This window comes from Ahaetulla prasina, chromosome 2 (assembly GCF_028640845.1).
Source record: "Ahaetulla prasina isolate Xishuangbanna chromosome 2, ASM2864084v1, whole genome shotgun sequence".
In the NCBI taxonomy this organism is placed as follows: Eukaryota; Metazoa; Chordata; class Lepidosauria; order Squamata; family Colubridae; genus Ahaetulla; species Ahaetulla prasina.
This window is the reverse complement of record NC_080540.1, coordinates 303,121,008-303,134,122: the sequence shown is the minus strand read 5'-3', so window position 1 is coordinate 303,134,122 and position 13,115 is coordinate 303,121,008. Positions and strand designations below refer to the sequence as shown.

General features: G+C 49.7%; 1 protein-coding gene across 2 annotated transcripts in view; it reads right to left on the bottom strand.

Moving 5' to 3' along the window:
- CNTFR (ciliary neurotrophic factor receptor) overlaps positions 1-13,115 on the bottom strand; it is a 343,463-nt gene that overhangs the window by 20,301 nt on the left and 310,047 nt on the right. For both annotated transcript variants that reach the window (XM_058172426.1, XM_058172427.1), the window contains one exon: positions 5,025-5,188. In XM_058172426.1, coding sequence (XP_058028409.1) covers positions 5,025-5,188 — 164 coding nt within the window. The remainder of the gene's footprint in view (positions 1-5,024; positions 5,189-13,115) is intronic.

The window sequence follows — 13,115 nt, the reverse complement described above, 5'->3', positions numbered from 1 at the left end:
GCACCCCCTTGAGCCGAAAGTTCCCCACGTTTTTTACAAATTCTTTAAAAGCTCGCCCGGCAGCTGACCACCCTCTTTGTACCCAACCGGTACAGTCCTCAAAATAATGTCGGTATGATGCCGAGCCACCTCCTTAGATGTGACTGGGCCAGAGTCAGAGAGTCAATTAGCAGGATGGGCGTCCCGGTGGGGTCTTCGATCGCCCTGGTAGTGGGCATCTGCTTAAGCGTCCGCATGCCCCAACTCTTTTCCGGTCGATGCTGCAGCTTGTAGGAATAACCGGCTAAAAGATAGTCCATCGGGTCAATCGTGGCGAAAGTGCCAAAGGCGTTGGGCGTGATCGCCAGCCAGTATCCTAACAGCGGTCTATGGTCAGTAACAATTTCAAAGTCTCTACCAAAAGCGTATTCGTGAAACTTTTTACCCCTGACACAATGGCTGGCTTCCTTATCCAACTGGCTATAGTTCCTCTCTGTCGAGGACATCGTTCTGGAGTAGAAGGCTATTGGGGCTTCTGTGCCATTTGGAAGTCTGTGGCTGAGCACAGCCCCACCCGTAAGGAGGCATGTAAACCAGTAATAATGGCAATGAGCTATGATACTGGATCAGTAAGCTATCGCTCGAGAGTAGGTTTTACTGCTTGAAAGCCCTAGCTTCCGACTTTCCCCAAGACCAAACAGTATTCTTTCCCAGAAGCTTATGCAGCGGCTCAGCAAGTTGCCTTGTTTTTAAAAGACCGCGTAAAATTCACTAGCCCAGGAATGCCTGTAGCTCTGTTTTGTTTTGGGCGCTGGAGCCTTTCTTATTGCCTTGACCTTGCTTTCAGTGGGGTGAATTCCTTCTTGTCTATTCTGTAGCCCAAGAACTCTCTGATTCTACCCCTATCTGGCATTTGTTCACTTTAACCTTTAGACCGGCTGACGGAAAATGCCCAGAACTTTTCTCAAGCGCTCCCCAATTCTTCTAAATTTTGGCTGATATCAATACATCATCGTAGGGGACTACCCTGGGAGCCCTTGCAGAAGTCGTTCCATTAAGTTTTGGAAATAGCCCGGTGCCACATTCACCCCAAATTGTAATCGGTACACTTGAAAGCACCTCTGTGAGTCACAATCGTTTGGGCTTGGCTGTGTTGGCGTCTGGGCAGTTGTTGATAGGCTTGAGCCAAGTCTAACTTTGCAAAGACTTGCCCTTGCCCCAGCGAGTGCAGCAAGTGTTACCACGAGGAACGGTAAGCGCTTTTCTGTAAGGCTTTGTTTAACGTCGCCTTGTAGTCAGCGCAGATTCTAACTGACCCATCTGGTTTCACTGGGGTGACGATTGGCGTCTCCCACTTTGCGTGATCGACTGGCACCAGAATCCCTGATTTATGAGCTTGTCTATCTCCTTGTCAATCTTGGGTTTAAGGGCAAAGGACTCTCCTTGCCTTTAACCTAATGGGGCTACCTGGGGTCTAAGTTGAAGGAAATAGGGGTCCCTTGTACTTGCCCAGGCAGTCCTTGAAGACATCTTGAACTCGTTCATGAGTGTGTCTTTAGGTTACAGTCACTTCTGTAGATGCCAGTCACTCCCATGCCCAATGCACAACCAGTCTAGTCCCAACAGACTTGGCAGGTCCCTTGACTATCGTGATGGGCAGGGTCTTCTTGTGTGGTCCGTACTCGACGCGGACGGAGGTGGTCCCTCGAACAGGGATCGATTCCCTTGGTAGTCGTGAACTCGTGGCCGCTGTGTTTGCAGTTTGCGTTTGGCGGTTTTTAAAGCTTTGCAAAGTGTCCCAGGACATGATTGTGATCGCTGACCCTGTGTCCACTTCTAGTCGGCACGGCACTCCTTGATCTTCGGTTTGTGAAGATTTTCTTCTCGAGCGGGTTGCTGCGGCCTATTACACGGTCGTTGATTTGAATTCGCGCCCTTTTGTTTTGACCAATCGCGGGTCGCCTTGCCGATCCTGCGCTCTGATTAGTCGGTTTGAATTTGGGAAGGTTGGGGTGCTCGACAGACTTGAGCCAGGTGCCCTTCTTCTTCGCCGACATGTAGCGTCCTTGAACTTGCATCGTTGGCGCTGGTGTTGCCCTCCGCAACTTCCGCATTCATCCGGTCTTCTTTGCCCTTCTCTCGGTGAGGCAAACTCCTTCCTCATCCTCGCCGTCTGATTCGGTCTGGATTTCTTTGTGGACCGGGGTTGATTTTGGCTCGCCGTTGGTGTGAGTGGCTTTAGGGTTTCCGCCTTGGGTGGACATCTCATGAGCTCTGGCCGTCCAGGCGTTTGCCAGCGATTAGATTGCTTTTGATAGCAGCCGCCTCCATAAGCGCATGTCTCTGACCCCACGGATGAGTTGCTCTAACAGCTCCTCATCAATCTCGGTACCCACAGTCTTGGAGGCTTTCCTCAGGGCGGCCATGTCGCTGATGGATTCGCCCTCTTGCTGTCTGCGCTCTCCAAATTCAAAGCGCCCGTGCGTATTTGGGCGGTGTTGGCGCGAAATGGTTCTTCAATAGATTTTGCAGAGTTTGCCACGATACCGATTGTACGGCGTTGGCTCTGCCAGAGCTTCCGCGATGTCGATGACCTCGGGACCGCAGTGGCTCAGGAAATATGCCCTTTGCGGTTGTCTGGAACTCCTTGCAGTTCGTTTGCCTCAGGAAGCTCTGAAGCGGGTCATGTCGTTCCCATTTCTCCTGGATGGGTCAAGCGGTGCGGCGGAGTGTAGCTGGCCATCGCTGCGTTTCTGCCCTGAGTTTGCTGGGTTCGGTTCTTCGTGTTCAGCTCGTTCCTGGTGCTCTTAGCCTCGAAATCCCACCTCGTCGCCAGTGTTAAGTTCGGGCAATGCGAGGCTGGAGACCAGGGTAGTGACAACAGCTCTTTAATATATGGTGAACCCAGCAACCAGGCTGGGGAAAAACCTCTCCTTATATACAGTTTAACCGGCGGCTTCAACCAATCAGCAATGTGCTTGTTTCCCGCCAAAATATTTAAAGATACATTACACCCTCCATGGCTCCTGACCTCCCTCTCTGCAAGCAGAGCCATCAGAGGTGGCTTTCAGCAGGTTCTGGAGAACCGGTAGCGGAAATTTTGAGTAGTTCGGAGAACCGGTAAATACCACCTCTGACTGGCCCTGTCCCCCACCTATTCTCTGCCTCCTGAGTCCCAGCTGATCGGGAGGAAATGGGGATTCCCTGCCACGCCCATAGAACCGGTAGTAAAAATTTTTGAAACCCACCACGGAGAGCCACGGATGGGCATGCTGATGAGTGGGAGGAGACCCCGAACCTGTGGGTCAGATCGTGCAGATGGAAGGCATGTTGTCTCTTCCATCTGTTGCATCATTGGGGGATGGTGTTGTGAGGCACACGGCTTCCCCACAATGCAATGGATGGAAATGACAACAGTCCTTCCATTTGTCTATGGAGATTCTCGGTCCTCCAGGTCCTGGTTGTCCCAAAGGAGCTTTTTCAGGAGGCAACTGGACTTTCTTGGTTTTTCTTTGGAGACGTTTCGCTTCTCATCCGAGAAGCTTCTTCAGCTCTGACTGGACGGTGGGAAATGGAAGGATTCATACTCCTTGCAGACAGCTGGTCATTTGCACCCTTTTAGAGGGTTGTTGAGGCCACTTGGAGGTTTTTCTGTGTCCTCGGGGACGCCTGAGTGGTGCAAATGGGGGTGGAGCCTCTACAGCAGAGTCCTTTCAGCAGTTCCAAGACGGCTCCACTCCCATTTGCACCACTCAGGTGACCCCGAGGACACAGACAAACCTCCAAGTGGCCTCAAGGACTCACTAAGAGGATGCAAATGACCAGCTGTCTGCAAGGAGAATGAATCCTTCCATTCCCCACCGTCCAGTCAGAGCTGAGGAAGCTTCTCGGATGAGAAGGGAAACATTTTCAAAGAAAAGCCAGAAAGTCCAGTTGCCTTTTGAAAAGAAAACACCTTTGTGATTCCTTCCATTTCTGTTCCAAGGAGGAGCTGAAGGAGGAGCCCATGAAAAGCAGGGCTGGGTCATGCCACACACACACACACACACACACACACACACACACACACACACACACACACACACACAGAGCCTGGAGACCACTTCACAGGCCAAGAAGAACTGGAGTGAAGCCCAGAACTTCCTCCTTGATTCCTGAGTGACCCAACTGGAAGCCAGCAAGGAGGAAGAGAAGATTTCTCCAGCTCTTCTGTAAAGCCATCACAGGTTGCCTTTGACTTATATCCCCCATTGAGCCCAAAATTTCCATTGCTAAGCAGGACGGTTGTTAAATGAGCTTTGCCCCATGTTACGACCTCTCTTGCCACCGTCGTCAACGGCTTCACTGCAAGTGTTAAGTGAATCACAGGTTTGTTCAGTGAATCCGGCTTCCCCGTTGCTTTTCCTTGTGACCCCCTGGGACAGTGCGACTGTCATAAATGAGAATCAGTTGCCAAGCACCTGAATTGTGATCATGTGACCATGGGGGAGCTGCAACACTCATGTGAAAAACGGTCATAAGTTATTTTTTTCAGTGCAGTTCTAACTTTAGTGAACGGTCACTAAATGGGTGGTTGTAAGTTGAGAACTGCCTGTAATGTATGTGCCAGCCGGATGAACCTGGATCATCTTCTTTTAACCATCCCATAATCCCTTGACGGGGGGGGAAGGGGGGAGAGTCTGGGCAACTGAATGGAGCTGAGTGTTTACTGGCCGGATGCTCTTCCCGTTGCCAGTGCGGAGTTTTGTTCGGCAGATACATTCCCATTGTGCCCAGAGAGAAAAATATCTGCCTCTACCTAGGATTGAACTCACAGCCTCCTGATGGTGAGGCGAGAGCTCCACCTCTAGGCCACCGCAATGCTCAGCTGGATTAATCTGGATGCTCTTCTTAAAAGCATTTTAATCGGTAGGAAGCCCGCCCCCTAAACAGGATGCCCCAGGGTGAAAGCCAAGGGCCCACATGCATTCTGCCAAGCCTCTGGCTCTGTGCCCCCTCCCTCTAAAAGGAAAGCTGAGGGTGGGGGGGGTTGGGGTGTCACTCACGTGCTGCCACTGGTCGATGATGAGCGGTCGGTATCTCAAGAAGAACTTGAGGGGGAAGGAGTCCGGATCCGGCCAGGAGGAAGGGTACTGCCATGTCACCAGCAGCCTCCGGGCATTGTTGGGGATTGGTTTCGCAATCACATTTTCGGGGGGATCTGGTTTTACTGTTCAAGGAAGCGAAAGAGAAGAAGAAAAATGCAGTGAGAAGTTGAGGTGCATCTGTTAAAGGGCAGCGGGGCCCAAGCTTGCCAACTTTTAAGACCTTGAAGGAGGAATTTCCTGACTGTGAGGACAATCCACCCATGGAACAGAAGTTGCCTCCGGAAGTTGTGGGAGCTTCATCCCTGGAGACCTTCAAGAAGAAACTGGACTGCCATCTGTCAGAAATGGTGTAGAGTCTCCTGCCTGGGGAGTTGGGTTGGACTAGATGACCTGCAAGGTCCCTTCCAACTCTGTTAATCTGTATATCTGTATACCTGTGGACTTCAACTCCCAGAATTCTCCAACTACCAAGCTCAGAGAGCGCCAGGGACTCCATAGTCCATCCGAATTGCAGGATGGTTGCAGGAATTAGATACGTCTAGTCTATGGAAAATAAGGACTGGGGGGAAGGGACATGATAGCAGTCTTTCAATATTTGAGGGGCTGCCACAAAGGAGAAGGGGTTTCACCTGTTCTCCGAAACATTTGAAGGCAGGACAAGAAACAATGGATGGAAACTAATCGAGAAGCAACCAGGAATTAAGGACTAATTTCTTAACAGTGAGGACAATTAACCAGAGGGACGGCTTGCCACCAGAGGTTTTGGGTGCTTCATCACTGGATGTTTTTAAGAAGAGACTAGACAGCCACTTGTCTGAAATGGTAGAGGATCTCTCCTGCTGGAGCAGGGGGTTGGACTAGAAGACCTCTTAAGGCAGGGGTCTCCAACCTTGGTCCCTTTAAGATTTGTGGACTTCAATTCCCAGAGTCCCTCAGCCAGCAACCTTTCCAGCTCTATGATTATTCTGTTAATTCTGAGCTGCAAAGATTCTGTTCTCTCCATTTCTTGGGTCCATCAGGTTGAGGGTTTTGCAGAAATCAGACTCTCAGTAGTGTCTGGTGAGTAAGGAGGCCCATTTAGTTTTGGCAGGGCGGAAGAGGGGGGTGCGTAAATGCATTACAGTCTCCTTGAAGCTGCCCAGCTGAGCAGATCCTAGCAGAAACACAAAGAAACAAATAAAGAGTTTTGCTCGCTGATGCCTTGAAAGGAATTGGCCATCTGGAACAAAGCTTGCTCCGAGTCTGGAAATTCATTTACAGGTTGGATTAACCTGAAATATGAAAGCCGCATTCCTGCTGCAATCATTAGGAAGATAGAAAATTGGTTGTTTTACAGGGAAACCAAAACCAAAAAAGGTTTCAGGGATTTTATTGTTTTGTAAGCCTCCCAGAGTTACCTTGGAGAGTGAGATGGGTAGCATGCAAATCTAATAAAAGAATAAAAACGTTTTAAAAAGTTGGCACTCACCCGGTTCTTTCATGTACACCCTTAATTTTTACTGTGTCGAATAAAAAGGGATAAAAAGTAGGTATGTCGATGAGTTACTTGCAAAGGTTGAAAGATGGCAGTCTTTAATAAAAACCAGTTGCAACCAGACCTGAAAATCTGTCTCTCTGTGTATGTGCATGTGTGCATGTATGATGGCTGAATTCTGAATCCATCCATCCATCTTCTAGTATCTATCATATCATCTCTCTGTCTCCTTCTCTCTCTCTCTAACTGCCTATACATCTATCTTCTCTCTCTCTCTCTCTCCTTCCTATCAACATCTAATTGTCTCAATCTTCCCTCTTATTTAACAAACAGTCTTGTGTTTTTACTTATATTATTATGGCTTTTACTTATTCCGTGCTTGCTGCTATGGTGAAACTTCCAAACAATGGGAGGGCAGCCTCCCCTGCCCCATCCCCCCCCCCGCTCCTTTGCCCAAATGCTGCCCCCTTCCTTAGAAGCCCCTCTCTTCTCCAGATGCTATTTGGGGACATAAGTGCCCCCCCCACCCTTTAGCATCAGGAAAAGCCGTTTCATTTTCCCAGGAAAGTATGACAGAGGGAGGGCCAAATGCCACAGAAATGACCCCATTAGAGCCCCCCCCCCCGGTGCTTTTGACAGTTATGTTTGCGTGTTGTGCATGTGAGAATAGGCCCAGGCGTGGGTGTCCGACAAGCTGCCCTCTCACCCCAATTTCACACTCTCCCTTGCGTGTTGATGACAACGGATTGCAAAACGCCCCTTGCTACGGATTGGTACCAAAGGGCCGCAGCTTCTCCGTTAGAAAACGGCCCTTCTTGAAAGCCAATTGCTTATTACAGGGATTCTCCAACCTTACAACTTTAAGACTTATGGATTTCAACTCCCAGAATTACGGGAGTTGAAGTCTACCAGCCGTAAAGGTGCCAAGGTTGGAGAATCCCTGCCTTATTACACACCATTTCACAGGTTACAGGTAGCCCTCGACTTACAACAGTTCATTAGTGACCGTTCAAAGTTACAACATCACTTATGACTGTTTTACACACTTACGACCGTTGCAGAAACCATCATGGTCAACTGATCAAAATTCGGATGCTTGGCAACCGGCTCGTATGTATGACACTTTTTATGTGGTAAAAAATGCTAAAAAAGTAATAAAAAAAGTTCTGACGATGTGCATCGCTCACCTGATCGTCGGAACTTTTTAAAAAACATTTTTTTACTACCGGTTTGGGCGAACTGGACCAAACCTGGAGCATTGCACTCCTGCTTTGATCATCTTATTTGCTCTTCTCTGAACTTTTTCCAAAGTCTCAACACCTTTTTTATAATGTGGTGGCCAAAATTGAATTTTTATTTATTTATTTCGATTTTTATACCGCCCTTCTTCTGAAGGACTCAGGGCGGTGTACAGCCAAGTAAAAATACAGTATATACAGATTAAAAGAAATTAAAAGAAAACATATTATATGTGGCCGAGAATTTAAAACAGTTTAAAATTTTAAAATATAAATAACCCCAATAAAAATTTTAATCCAGTCCCGCTTGAATGAATAGGTGCGTTTTCAGCTCACGGCGAAAAGTCCGAAGATCAGGCACGACGTAAACCAGGGGGAAGTTCATTCCAAAGCGTAGGAGCTCCAACAGAGAAGGCCCTTCCCCTGGGGGCCGCCAACCGACATTGTTTGGCGGACGGCACCCTGAGGAGACCCTCTCTGTGTGAGCGTACGGGTCGGTGGGAGGCAAAAGGTAACAGCAGGCGGTCCCGTAAGCACCCGGGTCCTAAGCCATGGAGCGCTTTAAAGGTGGTAACCAGAATCTTGAAGCGCACCCGAAAGACTACAGGAAGCCAGTGCAAGCTGCGCAGGATTGGTGTTACATGGGAGCAACGAGTTGCTCCCACTATTACCTGCGCAGCTGCATTCTGGACTAGCTGCAGCCTCCGGGTGCACCTCAAGGGCAGCCCCATGTAGAGAGCGTTGCAATAGTCCAGGCGGGAAGTGACAAGGGCATGAGTGACCGTGCATAAGGCATCCCGGTCAAGGAAGGGGCGCAACTGGCGCACCAAGCGTACTTGGTGGAAGGCCCTCTTGGAGACGGCCGCCAAATGATTGTCAAACAACAGCCGCCTATCCAAGAGGACACCCAAATTGCGCACCCTCTCCGTTGGGGCCAATAATTCGCCCCCCACAGCCAGCTGCGGCTGCAGGCTGACTGTACCGGGGTGCCGGCATCCACAGCCACTCCGTCTTGGAGGGATTGAGCTTGAGTCTGTTTCTCCCCATCCAGACCCGTACGGCTTCCAGACACCGGGACAGCACTTCGACAGCTTCGTTGGGGTGGTCCGGGGTGGAAAAGTACAGCTGAGTGTCATCAGCGTACAGATGATAACTCACCCCGAAACCACTGATGACCTCACCCAGTGGCTTCATGTAGATGTTGAACAGGAGGGGCGAGAGAATCGACCCCTGAGGCACCCCACAAGTAAGGCGCCTCGCGGTCGATCTCTGCCCCCCTGTCAACACCGTCTGCGACCGGTTGGAGAGATAGGAGGAGAACCACCAATAAGCGGTGCCTCCACTCCCAACCTCCAACCGGTGCAGCAAGATACCATGGTCGATGGTATCAAAAGCCGCTGAGAGATCTAATAGGACCAGGGCAGAGGAACAACCCCTATCCCTGGCCCTCCAGAGGTCATCCACCAACGCGACCAAAGCTGTCTCCGTACTGTGACCGGACCGGAAGCTGGACTGGAACGGGTCTAGATAGACGGCTTCATCCAGGTACCGGGGAAGCTGACATGCAACCACACTCTCTACAACCTTCGCCACAAAGCGAAGGTTGGAGACTGGACGGTAATTTCCTAAAATAGCTGGGTCCAGGGAAGGCTTCTTGAGGAGGGATCTCACCACCGCCTCTTTCAAGGCAGCGGGGAAAACCCCTTCCAACAATGAAGCATTTATAATTCCCCGGAGCCAACCTCGTGTCACTTCCTGAGTAGCCAGCACCAGCCAGGAAGGACACGGGTCCAGTAAACATGTGGTCGCATGCAGCCTCCCCAGTAACCTGTCCATGTCCTCGAGAGCCACAGTCTCAAACTCATCCCAAACAACCTCAACAAGACGTGCCTCTGCCATCCCACCTGGATCATCGTAATTTTGGTCTAAACTATCCCGAAGCTGAACGATTTTATCGTATAGATAACCGTTAAACTCCTCAGCTCGTCCCCGTAGGGGGTCATCCCGTCCCTCCTGATGAAGGAGGGAATGAGTCACCCGGAACAGGGCGGCCGGGCAGTTATCTGCCGATGCAATGAGGGTGGAAACGTAAGAACGCTTTGCCTCCCTCATTGCCACTAGGTAGGTCTTAGTAAAAGATCTCACTAGTGTCCGATCAGTCTCGGAACGGCTAGACCTCCAGGTACTCTCTAGGCGTCTTCTCCGGTGTTTCATCTCTCTCAGCTCCTCAGAAAACCAAGGAGCCAATTGAGATCTACGCCGGGTCAGAGGCCGCAAAGGCACGACACGGTCCGAAGCCCCAGCCGTGGCCCGCTCCCAGGCCGCAACTAGTTCTTCAGTCGTGCCATGGGCAAGATCCTCAGGGAACGGCCCAAGCTCCGTCCGGAACCTCTCAGGGTCCATCAGGTGTCTGGGACGGAACCAACGTATTGGCTCCGTCTCCCTGTGGTGGTGAGCGGCGGTCCGAAAGTCTAGGCGAAGGAGAAAATGATCTGACCATGACCATGAATGCAGTAGAGGCCTGTCCCTTGCCTGGGTTACCTTCTCCTTGCCCATCATCCCCACTGAGCCTGCTCCGAAGGGGTTCCTTGCACCCCCAAATAGCCCAGGTCCAAGAGAGAGCCCCAACGTGCTGCCCGCAGGGCAACTGAACCTCCAAAATGCCCAGATGTCTCCCGCACCACATTTGAGCTCATCCTCTGCACGTCACACGGCACAGCAACGGCATCTGCCCCGGATGGCTTTTGATGTGGAGAATAATTAACACCGTCAGGATGTTACATTTTTAATGCCGGGTGTTTGCTTTCCGTAATTTGCCCAGGGCTCCCATTAGAAAACCTGAGCCTGGAGAATTCCCTTTTCTGTCTCCTGCTGCATTTGCATCAGGAACGCAAACACCATCTGTCAAGCTGCGTTTGCCTTTATTGTGGTGACACCACAACTCGGGATCCAGCAAGAGGGCTTACGCAAACCCGCTGCCAGGCACAAAGTCACACTTGCAAAGCTTTCCCAAACACAACGCCTGAAGTTGTGTTTGCTCCATCATTGGAGATTTTTTTAAAGAAGAGGTTGGACAGCCATTCATCTGGAATGGTAGGGGGTCTCCTGCCTGAGCGGGGGGTTGGACTAGAAGGCCTTCAAGGTCCCTTCCCACTCTGTCATTCTGTTATTGTACGCAATGAGTCCTTGATAGACCCTCGGCCTTGGAAACCCATCCCTGATCCCCCTTTTCTGGGCCATGCTGGCAGCTACTGGGCACAGACCCCGGGGGGCCTGGTTGCCACCCACTGTCTCTGTCCCAGCACCCCAACCGAGGAGCCCAGGCTGTGGTGGAAGGTGGACTGGATTCCCAGGAGGGAGGGGCTGCCTCCCAGAGGACAAAGAGGCAGCGAAGCTTCCATAGTTTGTGTATGAGAGAGAAGGGGAGGCAGGGGTGAAACCTGAACCGGTTTACTACAGGTTCGCTGGCAATACACACCACACACCAAATGCGAGGCGCATGTGTGCAATGCACGGCAAAAGGAGGCATGGGGTAAGTAGAACAGCGCACGGGAGGGGGCGGGGTGATCAGCTGTGGCACACAATCTTTTTTTTTACTTTTAAAAGCATTTTTTACGACCTGTTCAGCCAAAGAGGTTGTAGAAAAAATGCTTTTAAAGTAAAAAAAAAAGAGCCTCTGACGATCAGGCAACTCAGCTGGGATCGTCAGGATCACGTGGCTCAGCTGGGCATGGGCTGGGGAGCAGGGGCAGGGATTTTTGCTACCGGTTCTCCAAACCACCCACCACCATCGCTACCGGATCGGGTGATCCGGTCCGAACCGGGAGCATTTCACCCTGGAGGTAAAGGCAGCTCCTCCCTATGTCAGGGTTCCAAGGAACACCCCCAACGAAATAAAGCTCTGAGGCTTGAAGTCCCTCAAAGTTCCAATTTATTAGAGATGCCATGTTGGCACAGCTGGGAAAACCCGAATCTGAAAGCTTCCAGGTTTTCCACACCCAGTTGACAGTTCACAGCTTTGCCCCACACCCACAAGTTCATCACATTGTCCAATCAACTCTTCACACTCAATTGGATACAATCTTCAGGCAGTCTCCATCAGACGCAGGCAAAAGTCCTTGAATACGGAATGTTGTTATGACTAACTTTCTACCGCTCCAACAACAACCCCCTCCCAACCTCCCCAGCTAAAATATGTGGCAGTTAAGAAGCAAAAAGAAAATTGCCTTCCAAAACCGACACCTAACTGTTCCCGGAGGATATCAATAAGGATGCAAATAATTGCTTTAGTCTGGCAAGATTCCGTCTACAAGTGAAGAACATTAGGGGAAACAACTCTTAAGTCAACAGTAACAGTAACAGAGTTGGAAGGGACTTTGGAGGTCATCCAGTCCAACCCCCTGCTCATGCAGGAGACCTATGTGTCCTTCTTAGTTCTTGGGAGGTGGGGGCTGACACAGGCTGGCCCCAAGACGATTTGCCCTTTGGGGCCTCTTCCCTCACACTGAAGACCTTGTGCAGGTAGTCCTTGACTTATGACCATTTCATTTAGTGATTATTTGAAGTTACAACGGCACTGAAAAAAGCTAATTACGACCATTTTTCACACTTGCACAGCATTTCCACGGTGATGTGATCAAAATTCGGCCGCTTGACAATTGGCTCATATTTATGACGGTTGCAGAGTCCTGGAGCCGTCAGAGAAATTTTGGCTCAATTGTACATGTAAATCGAGGACTATCTGTGTCCAGTGCCTGGCCATTTCTTTGATCTTTAGAGGAGAAAACATCCCTATTGGGCAAATTGTCTTTTAAATTAATTTATTATTTATTGTACTCAGCTCTTCTTTACTTTGAGGACTGCAACACACTCTCACACTCTCTGCGTGTGTTGCAACAATCAATCCACAGCTTTACAGGCGAGTCCTTGACATAAGATTACGATTGAATTTTTTGATTTTAATATGTACAAAGGGACACCTATAGGAACTGTGTGGGAAGCGAGCAAAGCGTTTATTAGAGGGATATTGATTTATTTGGACAACAGGCAAAGGAATAATAAACAAAAGCAGCGTAGATATTTGGAAGAAGAAATTCAAAGGAAGCAACAGTTATTAATTCAAAACCCACAAGATCATAAACTTAAAGAGGCTATAAAAATATTACAGAGTCAATTTAATATGTTAATGGCAGACCAGGTGGCAACGAATATACAATATGCTAAACATAATACTTTTTGTAATGCAAATAAACCTGGGAGATGGTTGGCATATAATTTAAGGAAGAAACAGAAAGCACGTGTCATACAAAAAATAGAATATAAAGGTAAAGAGACATA